We start from the raw sequence: 20,276 nt of genomic DNA, 5'->3' as shown, positions 1-20,276 counted from the left end.
CCAACATTAACTTTATAATTTACGAAATAAAAAGTTTACCCCTCAGAAAAATGAGCTTTCCTCTCTTGTCAACATGAGCGCGGCGCGCGCTGTCACGTCATGTAAGGACACACACTTTTAGTAATCTGTCAGGTCGTTTACATGGTGAAAAATAGGCTGTAAAAAAATTAATAACGAGTATGGAAGAGATTCAAGCTGTGCTGCTTCTGGTGGTTATGTATAGGTTTACTAAAGAGATAATTAACAACGACAGAAAAGAGCACTAATATGCAGATTCAGCAGCATATTCAGAAAGCTTGTAAAGCTAGATTTAAAATGACAATGTATATTATTATCAGCTATTACGGACATTGCACGTGAGATGGCTGAGACGAACGCGTGCCATCAGACAGAGAGCAAGACTGATATTTACTGAACGTAGACCGAACCTCGCAAAAGACCTTTAAAAATGCCGGCTGAAATAAAATGCTAAACCAATCAGCATGTTCAGCGCCCAAGTCCCGCCCTCGAAAGTTCCTGAAGTTTGAAAAAGTACTACCTCGCGAGCAGGGCTGTTTGGAGGGGGAAATATTTACCCGGAACTTCATTTAGACCCTGGTTCCTGCGGACTATACACACCGAGTACCACCCAAAGTTCCTGGTTCCTGGGTAAAGTTCCTGCGGTGGAAACGGGGCTTAAATCTGTTCTCAAACTAAGCTCATGCTCCACACAACATTTATAATACTTAATTTTAGCATTTACTCTCGCTTTTTAGTGTCATCCCAAAGCATGCTGGGAAATAAAAATACCAGCCCAGTTTCAGTTAAATTTAAGTTAGTCTAAATCAAAAGAAACAAGTTCATAAAATTCAAATCAGTGAAACAATCCTGATTAAAATGTGTCAGTTTTGCGAATCCCAAAGAAAAAGAAAGTTAATTTGATTGAACTAATTTGTTTAATTTGGGTTGGTTCTACTGAAACCAATTAATTATTACCCTTTATTTTATTTCATGTGACAAAGGTTTTCTTACAGTTTCAGTTAACAAACATAACCCTGCATTGCACCCACTGGATAAATTGGTTATTTACTTTGTAACTCGTCGGTTTGCAGTTCATATGCATGACATTAACTATCTTCACCAATGCTTTGTTACGAGTGCAAATGCATCAACATGAGTTCAGCCTCAACTTTGCATTAGTGTGAGTATTTTGTGAGTGTGAGTGTGTGTGTGTGTGTGTGTGTGTGTGTGTGTGTGTGTGTGTGTGTGTGTGTGTGTGTGTGTGTGTGTGTGTGTGTGTGTGTGTGTGTGCGTGTACGTGTGTGCGTGTGTGTGTGTGTGTGCTGAATAAAGAAGCCAGACTTGGCTCACTGCCTGTACTCCAATCTGCTGATGGCCCCGCTCGTGACGCCAGGGGAGCGGGAGCCATTTTTAGCGATGAGGTCATCCTTAATTAAGCAAACAAAGCAAGTCAGCTGAGGCTCTCCAATTCGTTATCTCCACTCATCCTGAAGGACACCCTTTTATCTCCTTTTAATTGAATCTTGCTTCAGACAAGCTGGCTTATCGACAAGCATCTGCACTCTGGGACAGAGCTCCGCTCAAAGCCGATGCAGGAATTGTTACGTAAACAAAAGGATAGCCCTCCACGGAGCACAGGCTCGACCCTCGACGGGAGGTGTCGGACAGTGACGGATTCCCGATAAGAAACCTGCTGTGACGGGAGGCTGAAATGGAGATGAGAATCAAAGATCGAATGTCCTACAGCGATTCGTCTGACAGTGGAGCTGTGAGATGACATCATCGGCATGTGGCGGCTGGTTCCCTCTCGCTCTCTCATTCGTACCTCTCCGCATTCCCCCCCGCCCTCGCATCTTATAACTCGCAGACTCCCGTTATGAGTCTGTGGCGAGACGCAGTGAGATATACTCACACTCTGACACCCTTCTCCTCGTTAATTAGCGGATTTGGGAGAAGCGTGCTTCTTCCAGGCTGCCAGTTGAACAGGAACATAGCTCGCCCAAATTAAGAAACTCAGACCAACATGTGTGGTCTTGCGACTGTGACTGCCAGCCTGTATGAGACAAGTGCGTTACGTCATGTGTGAGCATTGAGCATGCATGTCATGCTTAGAGTCCTTCATATATCCATGCTTTCAGCAATACTGAAACTGCAAATATCTGACCAAACGAGCAGCCACTAAAAAATAAAAAATAAAATATGCAAGAAATTACAGTATCCTGACACTTTGGGCAGATTTACTAACAGCTTGTGCCAGCGCAAACCCTCTTTTAGCATTAAAGACATGCAGTGAGAGATTAATGCTGAAAAGGCGTGGACGGGGTTATTTTTTGCATCATTCTGATCTTATTGCATATGCATTTACAGGAGTTTCCCTTTCAGAAGAAGTATTTATGGAAGGAGAGAATTTAAATGAATCACACAAGGTGATTTACTACAGTTTGCACTCACCCATTTACTAGTGTTTGTGCCAGTCTTAAACCAGAATGCTAACTGCTAGATTGTGTTGGTCATTATGGATTTGATCCGGCTGTCTCTGTGTTCTTTCATTTGTGTGTCGTCAGAAGATCACGCGCAAAACTTTTCACTCTCATCAGCGCTTTTTTGGAATTGCGTTCTCACGTTACTTTACCCTGTTCAGTAAATCTGGCCCTTGATCTGATTTCATTACACTCATCAACTTTCTAAACAATCATTATGATATCCCCTGATATCACAGTCGACAGAAATAAGATTAAATAGAGAGAGAATGGAGACTTTTGATAGAGCAATCTCACATATTTTCTTTATAGTTTCAGAACAGAGCTCAATTATATCTCACACTGTGCTCTGATATGGAAAGACACCAAAGTCAGCAAACATCCTTCAAAGTCCAACATCTCAATATAAACTCAAATATTTCTCACACAAAGCTATGCCAAAGAATAGCTGCGTTTCCATTACAGCCTGACAAGCCAGACCCACATCAAGATGTTTGGTCTGGAAACTCACCATTGATGGCTCAATCCGAGGGGTGGATAAACGGTTGTCTTTCAAACTCCCTCTGAACGTGATAGGATAGCGCTACAACCAACCAGAGCAACGAAGGTGAAACAGAGCTCGTTGACAGATTAAACATTCGCCGTATCCGGTCGGCTAAACTCAAACACATCTTCCCTTTTTAAGAATGACTTCAGTGCCGTTCTTTGTTCTTTTCTCAGAGAAAAGCTGAACTCCAAGTCTTCCAGAGTCGCAATCAAAGCTGATTAGAAAGACCGCCGTTCGCCAGTTTCTGTGTTTACTAGAAGCACGCAAACGCAACTCGGCCGTCGTCATTATTGCCCCGCCTACCGACTCTATACACGATGTGATTGGCCCGACAAGAGTTAGGCGATTTCAGCTCAGAAGGGTATTGAGAGTTGCTAGACGACACTCGCGGGCAGATTAGATTTGCTGCCGCTATGGTGCGTCTAGATTTCTAGGCTATTACATTTAATGAAAATTAAACAAAATTAAATGAAAACATGGCCAATGAAAACGTCAATTTAGCCCATGTAATATATCGCAACAAAGATGTAACGCTCACATGAGGTGGTTTTTCATGCAATTAGAAAATGTATTATTTGACAAAAACATGTACCGACCACCTAGCATATGTAAAAGTCACATGATCATTCTTCAAAGATGATGCGGTATGCTTGGACAGAAGAGTTATTTATTGAACTCATAAAAGACAAGAATTATGAGAATTCTGGATTCTAAACAACAAAGAAATGCCACAATTTATCAAGAACTCGAAGGAGGGAGAAACACCTCATACAGTACGTTACGTAGATGGGCTTTCCTAGCCATTAATGCTCGGATAACACACACACACACCTCCTTCGATTAAAAATGATGGCTAGTGCAGTGGCTGCGATATATATGTAAACCTACCAACATCAGTCACCATGATTTCTGGAAAGACTTATCACAAGAGGAAAAAACTGTTTTAGTTGCATGACATCGGTTAATGGAAACCTTGTCATTTTGCGCAAATCTGTAATGGAAACCATGCAGGCTATAGATCATATAGTTCTTCACTTTTAACTGTATTTCAAAGACATCTATTTGTATTTTTCCTTAAGAAAGTAAAGAAATCTCTAAATGAAGGAATTGAGATCTCCAATAAACCTCCTGAGCTATGAAGTCATATTACACTATAAATTATGTGTGTCTTACAATTGCTGCATGTGCTTAGCGTCTTTCATATATCAATGCTTTCAAAAGCAGCTGTCGTAAATCATTGGAACTGATGGGCATTAAAACATAATGCAAGTCAGTGTAGTATTCTGGGTTACGCTTTACTTCGACAGTCTACTTTGCAAATACATGTCAACTAGAAGTCATTAATTTGTCATTAGTAGTCAATTTCGCCCATATAATATATTGCAGCAAAGTTTTTATGCTCACATGAGGTGGTTTTTCATGCAATTCGAAAATTTAATATTTGAGAAAATAATTTACCGATCACCTAGATCGATACATACATCAAAGTTAAGTCATTAATAGACTGCTGGGATAGGGTTAGGGTTAATCAGTTGACAAATTGCAAAGCTACTTATAGTCAACAGAATATCTATTGAGGAGCATCAAAATATTAGCAGATATTAAGTAGGCAGTCTATTAATACTCTGACTGCTAGTTGACGTGTAGTTGAAAAGTTACTTATAGTCAGTAGAATGTATACTGCCCTAAAATGTGAGTTTCACTTGATCTGACTTCATTACGGCAACCGACTGTCTAAAAATCATTAATGCAACCATTCAGGAATGAATTCAGGAACAATTCATCTCCATGATTTCCCAGTAAATGGAGACTTTTGATAAGGCAATCTCCATATATTTCTACCCTTATAGTTTTATAAGATATCTAAACAATGCCTCAAACTGTACTCGGATATGCCAAAATACCAAAGTCTGCAAGAGATCTCAATATAAACCCAAAAGTGTCTGCAAAAAAACGACAACAACTGCAATTAGAAAAGAAAAACAAATGCATTATGTTACATGCTTGCATAAGTTATCACCCACTCTGTATGAATGCTTCTGGAAACGTGTGAAGCTGTTGGCCCTATTTCAAATCTGGTGGAAAATGAAAGAAGGAGATGAGAGTGACAAATGTCAGGTCTAGAGCAGGTCACATCCGTTTATGTTGGATCCATTTCCAAAATGTGATTTTGAAATTTGACTATGGCATGGCTTTACGATATCTCCATTAAAATTTGACAAGGTCAGAGCTAATAGCAATATCCAGACATCTCACTTGGTTCTTCCAGCACTACAAAAAAAATATTTACCGTGCTTCAGCAAACGGATGCCATCTAGAGGTTTTAAACATATCTTTCTGCGTGGAAAGAAGTTCAAGCCTTTTCCTTGTTTGAAAAGTTAACATTTTGTCCTATGTTACAAGACAACGAGATTCCAACCGCAGTGTTCACTGAGGGAAAAAAAATCTTTTTTTTTTTTGGACTGTCAGATGAGGGATCTATTCAACAAGACATGGTTTCAACACGTTTACACTTTATTCACATTTCTACGCGATTTTGGCATTGGTGGAATTCCGTCAAATTTGAAAACACCCTTTTCACACGTCTTAAACCATGGGGAAAGTTTTATGATAGGTATTTTGAAGCTCAAATGTTCCATGTGAAGATGTTTGGTACATGCTTTGCCATTTTTTTTCATGATGACTTGAGAAGTGATTTTTTACAGAACAAAATTCTCAAGTAAGAATTTTTTTTTTTTTCTATTTGAGTAGTGTCCTTGTATTTGAGAGGACATTTTACCACATTTAAACCTCCTACATCCTGGTAATAGTACTTCTTTAGGTGCCAAGGCCCTATTGTATCCATTAGTTTACTGTTTTAGGGGTCAAGCACCGAGGGTGGAATGCAAGTTGATTTGTCAAACGCAATCTTAGTTTACGTTGTGCTTGCAAAAATAGACATGAGACTGTATCTCCACATCACTTTATCATATTCTGACCAAACTTGGTAAAAATCATCACAAGCATGACCTTATGATACACGCATTTCAGCGCAGTGCCACCTACTCCTACTGATCAGTCAATACATTTTGTTTTTCTTCTATTTTTGCTTATAACTTCTGAACAGTTTTGTTATGGTCTTGTTAGATTTGGAGCAGAATTTAATTGATCAAATGATATCCAATTTTTCCATATTGGACATTTTGGGTGTCAGCCATTTTGAATTGTGCCGTAAAGTGCTGTATTTCATGAATGCATAAGTGTATTATTACAAAACTTGGTAAGGATCATTGACAAGATGCCCTGAAGGAGCCTGAGAAGTTTCAAACCTGCGCTAACCTAGTGGCAAAATCAAATCGCATCTTTAGATTCTTGACTCTTTGTTGAGTCCAACGATACCATAGGTTTCACCATATGGTTTGTTCAACATTATGATTTAGCCTTTAAACAAATTTTCCAAATATAATCAAAACCGTTAGTCAGATCGAGACCGAGAAACCATTTGCAGTGAGATCGGGATGGGATTTTCAAACTTTTTGCTTGAAATTGTCTCAATGTCTTTATACATTTTTGCAGTTGGTCTGCTGCTAGCTTCCTTGTTTGATTCTATTGTGCATGTCTGATAATTGCTGCTTACAGCTGTATTTATTATTATTATTCCTTTTTCCAGAATGGGAATCTATGGCAGCCCTTTCAAAGGAACACAGGAAATAATGAAAGTAATCTGATACTAATTCATAGTAATCTGACCAATTTTGAATTATCTAGGACCAACTTTATAGTACCACCATGAGTTAAAAAATGCACTTTTCTAAAGGTTATAACTTTTATATATATATATATATATAATTATTATTATTATTATTATTATTATTATTATTATTATTATTATTATTATTATTATTATTATTATTATTATTATTATTATTATTATGTCAATCTGTTGCCATTGCTCTGCACCTTTGTGCACAGGAAATATGTGGTGTTTTTTTTCTTTCTTTTTCTCTTATACTAAATAGTTCATTTTGGCTTGTCTTATGTGTGTCGATGATGGATTAATTCGGACTTTCAGGACATCTAGTCTTACTTGCATTACTCGCAACTCCAAAAAGCATGCTACCAGCAAGCTTTGAGTACCAAAATAAACACTAGGAACTGACAGCTTTCATGCAACAGCCAAACGAAAAGAACAATTTACCAGACAACTTTTAGTGCATGAAAATGAGGGGACTGTGCAAGAATCATGCTGTCTATTATGTGTCACGGATCTATATGACTTTAATTTCAAGGTAACACTCTGTCCCTCCTTCTCCTCTAGCCTCCATTTTTTTTTCAATTCAAGAAAAAGTGTTAAAATGGAGACAGTAAAAGTAAAAAAATCGAGTCTGGTCTTGTCTGAACCCATTATAATTGGCTTGCGGTGTCGAACGTATAAAAACTTCCTGGTCCTGCTGTGTGAATATGTGTCAGACAGGCTCAGGATCTTAACCTAATGGTAACGCATGGTGACACATTGTTGCCGAGAATCTGATTTTATGTGTACAAAATTGTGAGGCAAACAGCATGTAATAAAGTTGTTTATAGATGGCAAGACAAGAACATTCTGGCTTCCCAGCATTGGTCAGCACAAAGCTAAACATTTTATTTAGTTTAATTAGTAAATGCAAAACATATTTGTGGGCAGTGAGTCAATTGCCTTAGGTGAACACAGTGGTTGGTTGTGATTGTTTTTTTTTTTTTTTTTGTATCACGACGTGTTTGTCTGTGGAGCCGAAGAGAGAAGGGAGGTGTTTGGCTGAAATGTTATTGTTGTCTTCATTTTTTAAGTGAACTGTACAGTCCTCGTGCTCAAAGCATACTGTAAATATTACATGCGTCTAGCTTTCGGACCTGCACTGATTGTTCACTGCAGATCGGAACTTGGCCAAAGTCATGAAACTCAAGTGAAATGTTTACGCTGCAAATTTCCGGTTAACTCTTTGGGAAACTTTGAGAAAGCTAAAAAAGTACATCAAATAGTGTTGGCAGGAAAACTGCCCACAAAGGATGAGATTCTCCTAAACCTTCATTTATGAACTTAAAATGAATGGCCTTTTAGGCATTAACTTCAGACTAGTGTGAGAGTATCACATTACTGACTTGTCGACGTAACACTGGTAAAGCCTGCAAAGCTGCAAAACTTTCTCATGATGTCTGTGCATGGATAGCACAAAAAAAGGAGGTGACATTACTTGTTTGCATGCATGTAGCCGAGTAAGTACCATTTACTTCCAAGTGCATTTAACAAAGCAAACAAGTAATGTCATGTAGTTAAACAAAACACAGCCTTATTTGGGAACATACATTTTTTTGCATTAGGCTAAGAAATAGGAGGGTTTCCTTTTGACATCCTTCCAAAGGAGAAGTCATTTCAGAGGTAAAGCAAATTAATGCATTTTGTTTGGCCTGTGAAAACCATATGTGGCGAGGTGGACGAGCGAGAGACATGGGAGGAGCGAGCGACACCAGTGAAGGATGAGAGAGGACTTTACGCTGAGTTTTATTGTGTGTGTGTGCAGTCGTCCGTGAGGGGATGTCCGAGTAACTTTCGTTTTGTTTATTTATTTTGAATTAAAAGTCTGTGAATGTTCACCGGTTAATGCCTCCTTCCTTCCCATATTTATGAAAGGTGTTACATCATGAAATGTGCATTTAGAAAGTTGACTTTATTAGTTGTTTAGCTGTCAAATATTCTGTCCGTGTTGACACTTCAACCAATTTCTTTTCCCGATCTTAAATTTCCTTCTTAAACTTCCATATTTCTAAATATCTGTCGTTATTCCACAAAGCCTCTTATTTTATTTCACAACAGTTGATCTCTTTGTTGTGAAACAAAGAATGTATTTTTGTCTGGGATGTTACAGAATGTGATACACGATCCAAAAGATGCTTGAATCTCTGAACCAAAAAGAGTCCTTGTTAGCATGTCTTTCACCTTTGATTATGGTCACGGGATAGAAAATAACCATGCTGTCATCACAAGGTTATCTTAGAGGCATTTCTCTAGAGTTTTTGGAGTGGTGCTTTCATAGTTTGGTTAATTTGGTGTGAAAGTGGTTCTCCAAGTCCCCTAGTACATGGTCTGGGGTGTGTGGAAACAAAAAATGTGGAAGTGAAATGCTGTTGATGATGGATAACTTGCATAACTGCATGCTTACGGATTATATTTTAGCCACACTAATTGTATTTTCATTACACTATCTAGATTGTTTTAGCAGCTGAAACTTAACCACTTACCTATAAAAAATACATAAAACAAAATAAAAGGCAAACACAACTACAGTAACAATTTAATTAAAAAATTACAAATATTCCAACTGTTCTGAGGCCAAACAATTGATTTGTGTGAGGAACAGACCAAAAAGCGTTCACCGTCTCTATCCGCCATGAAGCTCAGATCCTGTGCACATATTCAAACATTACCACCTGAAGAACCGTTACTTCAGCTTTGATTGTGAAATGCCTTTGGCTCTCATTTGTTTTGTGACCAATTGCATCATGCAAATTTTTGGGTGTATCTTTTGAATGAGATATGACTGTGTCAATGGAGCATATAACTTTCAACTATTAAAACCATAAGTTTATCTGTTCATCACACAATATGGCTTCAGAAGACTTAGAATGTAGCCTGACAAGCCAGACCCACATCACCTGAAAATATCTCCTGAAAAACACCACTGGCAGGGCTCTATCTGAGGGCGGGATAAATGGTAGTCTTTCAAACTCCCTCTGCAAGCTACAACCAATCAAGCAATGAAGAAGGTGAAGCGGCGCTAGTTGATAGATTAAACTTTTGCCAAATCCGGTCTGCAAAACTCCAAAAACACATCTTACTTGTTTTGCTGTTCTTTGTTTTTTTCTCAAAGAAAAGCTCATCTCCAAGTCTTCCAGAGTCGCGGCCAATTAGAAAGACCGCCGTTTGCCAGCTTCTTTGTTTTGAAGTAGCACATGGAACGGTCACAACTCTGCCGTCATTATGTTAGGCCCGCCCACTCACTCTATACACGATGTGATTGGCCTGACCAGAGTTTGGGTTTTCCAGCTTGCAAGCCGACGGAGAGTTGCTAGATGGCCTGGCTGCAAATTAGATTTGCAGCTGCTAGGGTTCATCTAGATTTCTAGGCTAAATAAATATAGATGTGAGCAGCAATTATCGGGCATTTAAAGCCTTTAAGCACATGCGTAAAAATATATTGTTTTATTTAGCAACCATGTAACCACATAGATCATAGATGGAAAAGACCATTTTCAGCCAAAACAGGCAATTTACCATTTGAAATAAATGGTTATTAAAGCTTTTTAATTTTTATAGCGCCACCTGTTGCCCCATCTCTATAAAGTTTGCATGTTTGTTTAGTATCATATGTCACATGTGCTCATCTATTTTCATGAAGTTCCGAGGTTTCGTTTAGGAGTTTGATACTACTTTTGATACTAATTTTGCCACATCATTCTATAAATTATCATATTATAGCTACCCAAAGCGTAAAGTTCAGCATTTATATGATAATTATTGATGTAGAGAGTCCAGAGAATTGTACTACATTGGTTTAGTTTTTTTGCTTTTTGCTTTTTTTTAAGATTGAACGAAAAACCTAGGACTAGTTCACAAAAGTATATTTACATAATCTTGAATATTTAAAGAACGATTTGATTGATAACATTATTTTTTTAAGTTCTCACAGACCTCTAAGGCCATGAGTTGAACAACAGAGTTTCGTTCTGATAGGCCTCTGTTAACCTTGTGTAATGGGTGCTTGAACATTGACCGATGGCAGACTGAGATGCCAATGTCCTCATAGACAACTATGGCACCCACCTTGAACAAAGGTACTCCATGCCAATTTAAATGTCAGACTAACAGTTGGGTGCTTAAAGCTATTAGCAAATATGCTTTTTTTTTTTTTTTCTTCACCTGACTAAAGACTGAGCCCATTCATATGTATACTAAGTTTGTTGAAAATACTTCATTTTGTTGGTTATAGCCACTTGAGTAAAAGTGGCCCCACCAACTTTGAAGACTTTAATAATAATAATAATAATAATAATAATAATAATAATAATAATAATAATAATAATAATAATAATAATAATAATAATATATTTTTATTTATTTATTTTTATATGCAGACTCCAGAGAATATTTATGCACTGGTTTGGTTCAGATCTAACAAAAAAAACCTAGGGCTAGTTTGCAAAAGTTTTTGATCAAATTCGAAATGGAGGAAATTTTTCCAGATCATAGATATGTTTTGTCTATCTTGAGGATTCCAATGATATGAGACACTTGAGTCTACAACAAATAGGAGTTATGAGAAAGCTCGCATTTTTGACCACTGTAGCGCCTCCTATTAGCCAGTCGGGGTCATACCTTGTCAGACTTTCCCCAAATTGAGACCTAAAATCTGGTCAAGTTTGAATTATCTTGGGTTTGGTCTGCATGATCCGTTTTTACAGCAGAAAATTAAGAATAGTTATACAATTAAAATAGGGTTTCCGCACTTCGTGCTTAAACCATAGACTGTAAAAAAAATATTACGTAGTGTCCTTGACGTCACCCATAGGATTCTGAAGTGCAGTTTTGAAGCATAAAGTAGAGTCACACCCGAATAACAGAAAATGGGCAAAGAGGCGGGACGTGGGCGGAGCTGATGTGATGCGATGACTAACAAACAGCAGACAAACGGCAATCCACCTGTCAATCAAAGTGGTCATGCCCTTAATTATGCAGAACTTTAAGGCTTTATATAATGTAAATGAATGAGTTTCACCCTCCTCACAGTTGTCATGAAGGGCAAAATTTGCCTTATAGACCAAAACCACAATATGTCCAGGCTGTAAACATGTTTTTTTTTTTTTTTTTGCTGTAAATGTGAGCATTTTAAAATGGGGCTCAATGAGATTCTGCTCCCTTCTGCAGTCTGTCCCTACTGGCCAGTCGATGAATTGCAGTTTAAGTTACTGCCGCATTAGCTTCAACAGAAAATGGGGGAAGTTGCCACTTTGCTTAAACCCATAAAAAATCTGTTCTACTTTACAAAGGCATGTAAAGAATTGCATTTCTTGATTTGACGCAATTGAGTTAAGTTCGTCGATAGAGCAACACCTATAGGAGTATGGGTCTTAATAGGGATGCTGAAGGTGCTTGACTATGCTATTTTCGATGCCTTGGAAGTGAGAATGGGTTCGTAGATCAACTGGTTTTAGACCACTGAATTGTATAATCCTACAGTCCGTCTCCTGGTTGGATATAGCCAATCAAGGTCTGTCGATCAGAAAAAAAGACGTCACACCATCTGCCAGTAGACATCTTCATCTCCTGCTTTCACTCATCAGCGCTCTTCCTTCTGCTAGACTGATTGGTTGCAATGACTAAATCTGAATCTCTTTTATTAGATTCCTGTCACCTGAGCTCTGACTCACAAGCTCTGATTCGGACAGATAGGTCACTGCCAGACACACAGTGTTAATAACCTGGTCATGTAACCCTGAGATCATAGTGCCATGGAAGCTTAACAAGATTTGACCAGATCAACAAGACAATCAGTTCTGTACTCCGACTCTGACCACAGTCTACGAGAACAACAACACTGTACAGCCTTGACTGAACTGCAATTTCCCAGCACCGGGAAATTACATTTCTAAATTGATCACAAAATGGTACATTCACATCTATATTATTGGAAGCATCTCGTAAGATTGGACAAGGTCCATTAGGCCAAAAGTAGTAGGGATAATTAAGAGGGGGAAAGTTTGTCAGGTGGAGTAGAAAAACACACGCCAGGAAAATAAATGTGTTATTCACATCAATACACTGATGCAGACTACCAGTCAAAAGCTTAACATTTTTGTGAAAACCATGATATAGTACATTTCAAATGTTTGGGGTAAGAAAGATATACATTTAAAATAACACTAAATACTTTCATTCAGCAAGGATGCATTTAATTGATAAGAAATGACAAACTGTCCTCCTTTGGTCGTTTTTCAAGCGCCTTATTACAACCTAACAATTACGTTCTAAAGTCATGCACCCTCTAGCTGGCGTAAAATAATGAGAGAAACACATAGAAGACTGTGGTGTGGCAAGCAGCGGGGCGAGGGACCGCGAGAGCGGGCCGGTGATTAACGTTCACGAGTGCCAGCTGCGTGGCACACCGGTCTCGTCTCGCGGCCATGTGGCGGGAGCATATAAGGAGGAGCAAGGACAGCGGAAGACGAGAGAGGACCAGGCCTGGAATTTATGTTTAGTTTTGTTTATGTGTTTGTGGGCAGTCGTCCGTGAGGGGCTGCCCACGTTTTATTTTGTGTGTGTTTGCGGGCAGTCTTCCGTGAGGGGCTGTCCGCGGTTTTACTTTCATTTTGTTTATTTATTTTTAATAAATGTTGTTGAAACGTTCGCCGGTTCCCGCCTCCTTCCTTCCCATCTACGAACTGTATTACAAAGACGTATAATAATATTAACGTAATGTAATAATATTTCACAATATGTATTTTTGACTAAATATACAGTTTGTAGCCTCGCTGAGCATGAGAAAAACTCCTAATTTCTTCTAACTTTTGACCAGTAGTGTAGTTCCCCTTTGAGTTTAGGAAATGGTATGTCCTTCTCTGTAATATTGTTGATAAACCTGACCTGTGTAGATTTCTGCCTCTGACGGGTCCTCTACTCGCTTGTGTTGAATGATGTAATCTGAAACCTTGTAGCCAATCAGGGGTTCCACATCGATCCATTCCAGCGCCACCATCGTACTGGAGGGCTCCAGGTGTGGAGCCAGTCTCAGTCTGTGAAAATAAAGAAAAGACAACATTGTGTGCATGATTTGACGAAATGCATCAGTTTCAAGATCTATTGAGTGATTAATAATACTCCTGTACAACTGTTGCTTGTCAGACTGCCCAAACATGATCCCCGCATGATGTCACACTCTAAGGCCTGTTCGATAGTCAAGACGCAGTCAAGATGGCCTTAATGAACAAATACTAGTTGACTAGAAAAATCTATCCCTAATACATGCTATGTACTAATTATGGTTGTAACTAGGCATGAGGTAAAATAAAGGGTTGCACTTTATTTTGTGTCTTGTTTCAGTGTATTTATATATTACTGAGTACAAATAATTAACTACATGTTCTTACTATACAGTAAGGTTATGGTTAAGGTTACTCGCATATAATTATACACAATTTAAAGTTAGTACTATAACAACTACATGTAACTTGTAAGAATGACACTGTAAAATAAAGTGTTACTCTTCTGACGCTGCTGATATTTCATTTGAGGTCAAATTTGATCTCAATGGTCAATAATCGGCTGTCGGCAAACATGTCGAACAAACGTGTAACCAAAGACTTTGGCCTAGGATCAGAGGAATCTTTTAGGATGCACAAAATTCATCCCAGACGTCCAAATAGTGCACAAAAACGTATAGTGTGAATCCTTAAGTAGGCAGCATTTAAAGGCATGGATGTGTCTCTGAAGCAAAGGCCATTTTTAAAGGAAGGCAGGACAATTAAGACACTGGGGAATTCACTAATGAACTGTGACCTTGCACAAGCGGTCTGACCTCAATTTAGTCACAAACATGCCCACTAAAGCTCAGCTGGAAGTTACCAATATGGAGCAGTTTGGGTCTTCTGTGCCTGTTAGTAAAAAAAATAAAAAATAATAATTTGAAAGTGAAAATTCAAATGATTGTCTGGACCACAAAATGCATGTAGGTGCATTTTTCTATGTAAACTATATATATATATATATATATATATATATATATATATATATATATATATATATATATATATATATATATATATATATATATATATATATATTGTATTGTATATATTGTATTAAGGAAAGAAGCATTAAATAGATTTGTATTGTTTTATTGATTTATTTTATATAATGTTACAATATGTTTGTTTGTTAAATAAGTGAAGTGAAGTGAAGTTTACCTCAAATAATCCTGAAAAAGATCATGGTTTTATAGACACACACACACACACACACACACACACACACACACACACACACACACACACACACACACACACACACACACACACACACACACACACACACACACACACACACACACACACACACACACACACAATCTACACAACTGTTTTCAACATTGATAGTAATCATACAGGTGACGAGTGAGATAGTTTGCAAATAAATTATTAAAAAATAAGACAATGTGATTTTCTGGATTTTTTTCTCATTCTGCCTCATTGTTGAAGTGTACCTTTGAGGAAATTTACACGCCTCTCTCATCTTTTTTATGTGGGAGAACTTGCACAATTGGTGGCTGACTAAATAATTTTACTTTATTTAATGCATTAATTAACATTAACTAACAATGAGCAGTGCATTTTTTTATTAATCTTTGTTAAAGTTAGTTAATGTTTATTGTGCATGAAATAATATTAACATGTACAACTTTTGGTTGATAAAAAAAGTAATAGTAAAATGTGAAAATTAACATTAACTACATGTTTCATGTTTATTTTTTTAGTGCATGCATGTAATGTGTTAAACTAAATGGGACTGTATTGTAAAGTGTCACAGTATTTTTTTTGACCAGTAGTGTATATTTCATTATGCGGGAGTCAGCACGTCATGAAATGATTGTGATTTGTCAGCATCATTTGTCTCAGTCGAGGATATCTTAACAGATGCCGTGGATGAAGTATTGCATTGCAGAGGTTTGCAGAGCGCCGGCTCGGGGTTACTTACACCGGCCGCCGCAGGGGGCTGCAGTTGGGCAGCCCGTCTTTGCCAAGCGCAGTCAGGTCACAGCGGCACCAGTTCTCGATGACATCACCCTTCCCCGCACACCAGTATGAGCTCATTGTGGCACTTTTGAAGGCCTGCAAAATAAATGGCACAGGTGAGAGAAATGCAATTATCTCCATGAGCAAACGTCCTTCCGGCGCAGTCAATGAGTCACCGTGAGTCGCCGACAACACACTCTGCCACCTCCACTCGAAAAGTTCTGTATCTCTGTGAAGTTACGCGGCTGAGGGCATCTCGGGGCGCTTTGTACAGACAAGAACCTGTCAAGATTTAATTGGAAACTGTACCAAAAAAGGTCAGCTAACGTGTGAATGTCAAGAGACTCCATCTCAGGGGTTATAATAAGACAAGCAAGGGCCCGAGAAGGAGCGACGGTGGGGTACGCAGAAGGATGAGAGGCCGTGACTTATTCAATAGGACGTGGCGGTCTAGTCTAGCACTGTCAGAAGTAGCATGTTAACGCATGCCATTAATTGTTTCAGTTTACCGTGTTAAAAATATTAAACGCAATTAACCCAGCAGCCTTTATTCTGTCATCCTTTGGCTAGCATTATTGACCCAAAATGCCGATTTTGTAGAGTATCCTCCTATGGGCCATCTAAAATGAGTCAAATAACGTCTTAAAGAGTTGCAAGTAAAATGAGATGCGCGTCAGATCCGCACACATTTATTTGTTCCTAACCTCGTTCTAATGTAGATGTCGCTGAGAGGTCATGACTTATTCTAAAGGATGTTTCATGCAAGATGTGGAAGTTTAGTTAATTTTCAATGAAAGCACAGCATATTAAAATATTTTATCTTTTTAAAATATTAAAATATTTTATCTTTTTAAAATTGCAGGCATCCCTTAACACCTGAAACATTGACAGCGTACAGGTATTTTATTCATAGTGATTTTCTGGCAGCTGTGAAGCAGTCCAAACGTTGAACTCCAGCTCCTGCAGACAGTGATGAAGAAGACGCCCATCTCCCTGATAGCATCAGCAGGTCTCTGGCTGCCAGACCTCACCCCTTATTTACGCACAGGCAACTCTTTTAAACGGCCTTGATGAATGAGACGTTATTACAGCGGCCGAGAGACGGAGGGGAAAGACTGCGATCCATTGCGCTATAATGACTTTCATGAGAGATGCCTGGCAGAGGCACGCAGTCGTGGAAGTCCAAACACAGAGAGTGAATGGAGAGGTGCGAGAGTGAGGCGCACGAGCGAAATCACGGAAACCGTATACATATCACGAGACAGCTGTTTTACTGGAAACTACACAAAAAATGGTTTATGTATCCAATAACCATGTGATAGACTATTTTTGGGTTAATCCACTGAAAGTACCCTTTTAATTTGGAATTTTATGGATATAAAAACACTAAAACTGGGTAAAATAATGCACTCTAAAAAAAAATGCTGGGTTAAAAACAACTCAAGTTGGGTTGAAAATGGATAAACACAGAAATTGGGTTGTTTGAATGGGTCCATTTACTAGGGTTTCGGGGTTTGTCCATTTCCAACCCAACTTGCAATGCAGCATTTTTTAAAGTGTAACTAGTTCATGCATATTACTAGGATATTAACTGATTATAAGCCCTTATAAAGCACTTATTAATGCCTTATTCTGAATGACCATATTCTACATCTCTTAATCTACCTAATACATAAACGTAACACCTACCTTATAACTATTAATAAAAAGTAATTAGAAGTTTATTGATGCAAAATCTGTAGTTAAAAGTGAGAAATGGACCATAATATAAAGTGTGTAAAAATTGTATTCTAGGTTCATGCATTCCTTTTTTATCAACACTTGAATATGAGTAGGTTTCATAAACAAAAGCAACATTTTGAACAAAAAGCTGAGAAAATCTCATTTTTGTGAAAGACTGTTTCCAGATCAGATTCAGAGCGATGATCAAACACAGATGGAGTAGATCGAGTCCATCAACACCCCTAATGCTTACACAGTCCTGTAGCTCGTCCTGGGTCCACATTTCATTCAGTAACCTTAGATAGTTTTGATTCATATGCTGTTTAATTAGGATGATCACGTTATTTTTAATATGCATATGATTACATGTGATTTCTCGTTTCACTGCGTCTTCCTCACGTGTGTTTTGATCAGGAGATTCAGGACTCATTTAGAAGATGCGTAATAGCGCCCCCTAGCGCCCGACAGTGAAAACACGGAAAATTCCGTTATTGGCCTGGAAGCGTTTTCTCACAAATAACGGAAATTTCCGTGTTTGGCGGGGAAAGAGTTAATCTTAGCCAGTGGTAATTGTCAACATTTACTAATATTTCGTTTATTGTATTTGTTAACATTGGTGATGGACTGTGGACTAACAAGAACAATCATTCGATTTTTTGACTTGTGTTAAAAATATTATTACATGCTTACATGTACAAAAAAAAAAAAAAAATTGCCCAGAAGGATTATTTGTTTTCATTGACCATACAAGTTCAATTAAACAACCAAAATGAGAAAAATAATCTCACTCTCCGTTTAATATAATGATGCACGAGACAACATACTGGAAGGAACCTTTGAGGAAGGAGGGAGAAACCAGTGATCAAATGATAAATTTGTCCCATGAAAACAACAGTTTGACAAACCCACAGAAGTGTCGGCTATACAACTATTTCAACATTTATTTGGAGGTGCAGGAAGGGCACATTTCGGTGGAGCTGTCCTTCATTTCGAATCATGCGTTCCCAGCCAACAGTATGAAAGTGCCGCTCAAACTACAGAAAACTGAAGGTTTAACAAATATGCCCATTAGAGTGGCATTCCGCAATTGCGAAAAGGGTTAAAAAAGTTTCTGCAAATGGGAAACAGATGATCAGAAAAGCTCAACATGAAATATCAACACTGATGAGAGCAGCCTCGCTCATGGACAAACAGAGAGCCGCAGACGTGCACACACATTTACCACCAGCGGTTTCCTAGAAAACGCACGCTTGACTGCTCAACTGCACATGTGAGAAATAGACAAACCGATTATGGCTATGTTTATGTATGCAGAGTAACCTAAGCCAGTTTCAACTGAGTAAACAGGGAGGGTAATTAGGTACGTGTGTTTCTCTCTCTCTCTCTCTCTCTCTCTCTCTCTCTCTCTCTCTCTCTCTCTCTCTCTCTCTCTCTCTCTCTCTCTCTCTCTCTCTCTGTGTGTGTGTGTGTGTGTGTGTGTGTGTGTGTGTGTGTGTGTGTGTGTGTGTGTAATGAAGGGGGATCTCATGGAAGTCAGACAGAGAGGGGAACCCTAAAGGCCTCACAGCAAAGTTAAAAATAAAGTCCAAAATACCTTTATTTGTGAGTGTTGGTATACTGCTAGCGAAGCACACTGATGAGAGCAGCGTTTAGCTTAATATGTAAATATATGCTGCACACTTTCCTCTCAATAACAAAATGAACACACAACAATAAGTACGGCGGTGAAAGTCTATCAGAAAGCATAGTGTAATAAAGTGCTTATTAAAATCATTTGCAAACTATGTTTATAGTTAATTAATATCTTATAAACTTTAAGTAATACATTAATAAACTATATACAAACTATATACAGTTTTGTTAATTACAGTGACAACGAATACGGAACTCAGTTTATAAACAATTAACTATTTTTAAATGATTTTTAATTAAAAAATAGTTTACATAAATTGTTACCCTTTAAAGTATTGAACATGAAAAACAGTGTTGCTTTCTATTAGAATTACAAAATCAGTTTCTTCTATAAAGCGGCTCTCCAGCGTGTTCATGTTTTCACTCGCCTCTGTCCTCAACAGACTGAACAGAAGAAATGAACCAGAGAAGATTTACACCTCATAGAAGGCGGAGCCTCAGAGAGACGCCCACCTATTACATCATCGCCACAGACCAATGGTGATTCAAAGGTGTTTACAAGCTGGAGCAAAACTTTCCCAGAAAGCTGTTTCTAACTTCATTTTAACCTGATTTTGTTGACTTCACGCCAGTTCGTTATTCGAAGTATATCAGCGCCTTACTCAGAACCCTGCCCTGGATCAGCCATTTAAAGTTCAAGGTTTCGAGGACTTTACCATTAAGAAAAATGAGCTGTGCTGTAGCACAGTAAACAAAAAACATTTCTTTTTTGAAACTGTCGATGACCCCGAGTTCCACAAAACCTCTTAGCTCTCTAGACCTTTCTAAGCCCATTCTCAATGACAAGACAATCATGACGTTAAAATGCTATTATCTGTTGTAACTCATCTGAGCTCACCCTATTACTGTCCCCAATCAGCGTCTGATATGTGCAAACATTAGCCAGCTGGCCCGAGGAATTGATTCATCCGATGACCCAAAACCTCAGCAAACAGGTCATTCCGATCATTCAGCCTAATGTATTGAAGGAAATGTCCCTGTTTCTAGGAACGCCTATAACCATCTTCCAGGAAGAGAGCTATGGCTTCGATTGAATC

The 20,276-nt window shown here is 38.3% G+C and overlaps 1 protein-coding gene across 1 annotated transcript in view; it reads right to left on the bottom strand.

The window, feature by feature from the left end:
* Window positions 1-20,276, bottom strand: part of LOC137070425 (astrotactin-2-like) — a 620,747-nt gene that overhangs the window by 57,396 nt on the left and 543,075 nt on the right. The window contains exons 18-19 of the mRNA XM_067437549.1: window positions 15,788-15,921; window positions 13,682-13,830 (exon numbers count right to left, since the gene is read on the bottom strand). Coding sequence (XP_067293650.1) covers window positions 13,682-13,830; window positions 15,788-15,921 — 283 coding nt within the window. The remainder of the gene's footprint in view (window positions 1-13,681; window positions 13,831-15,787; window positions 15,922-20,276) is intronic.

The sequence above is a fragment of the Pseudorasbora parva genome, chromosome 3 (genome assembly GCF_024679245.1).
Source record: "Pseudorasbora parva isolate DD20220531a chromosome 3, ASM2467924v1, whole genome shotgun sequence".
NCBI lineage: Eukaryota > Metazoa > Chordata > Actinopteri > Cypriniformes > Gobionidae > Pseudorasbora > Pseudorasbora parva.
Note: the sequence above shows the minus strand (reverse complement) of the source record. Positions and strands in the feature narration are given on the sequence as shown.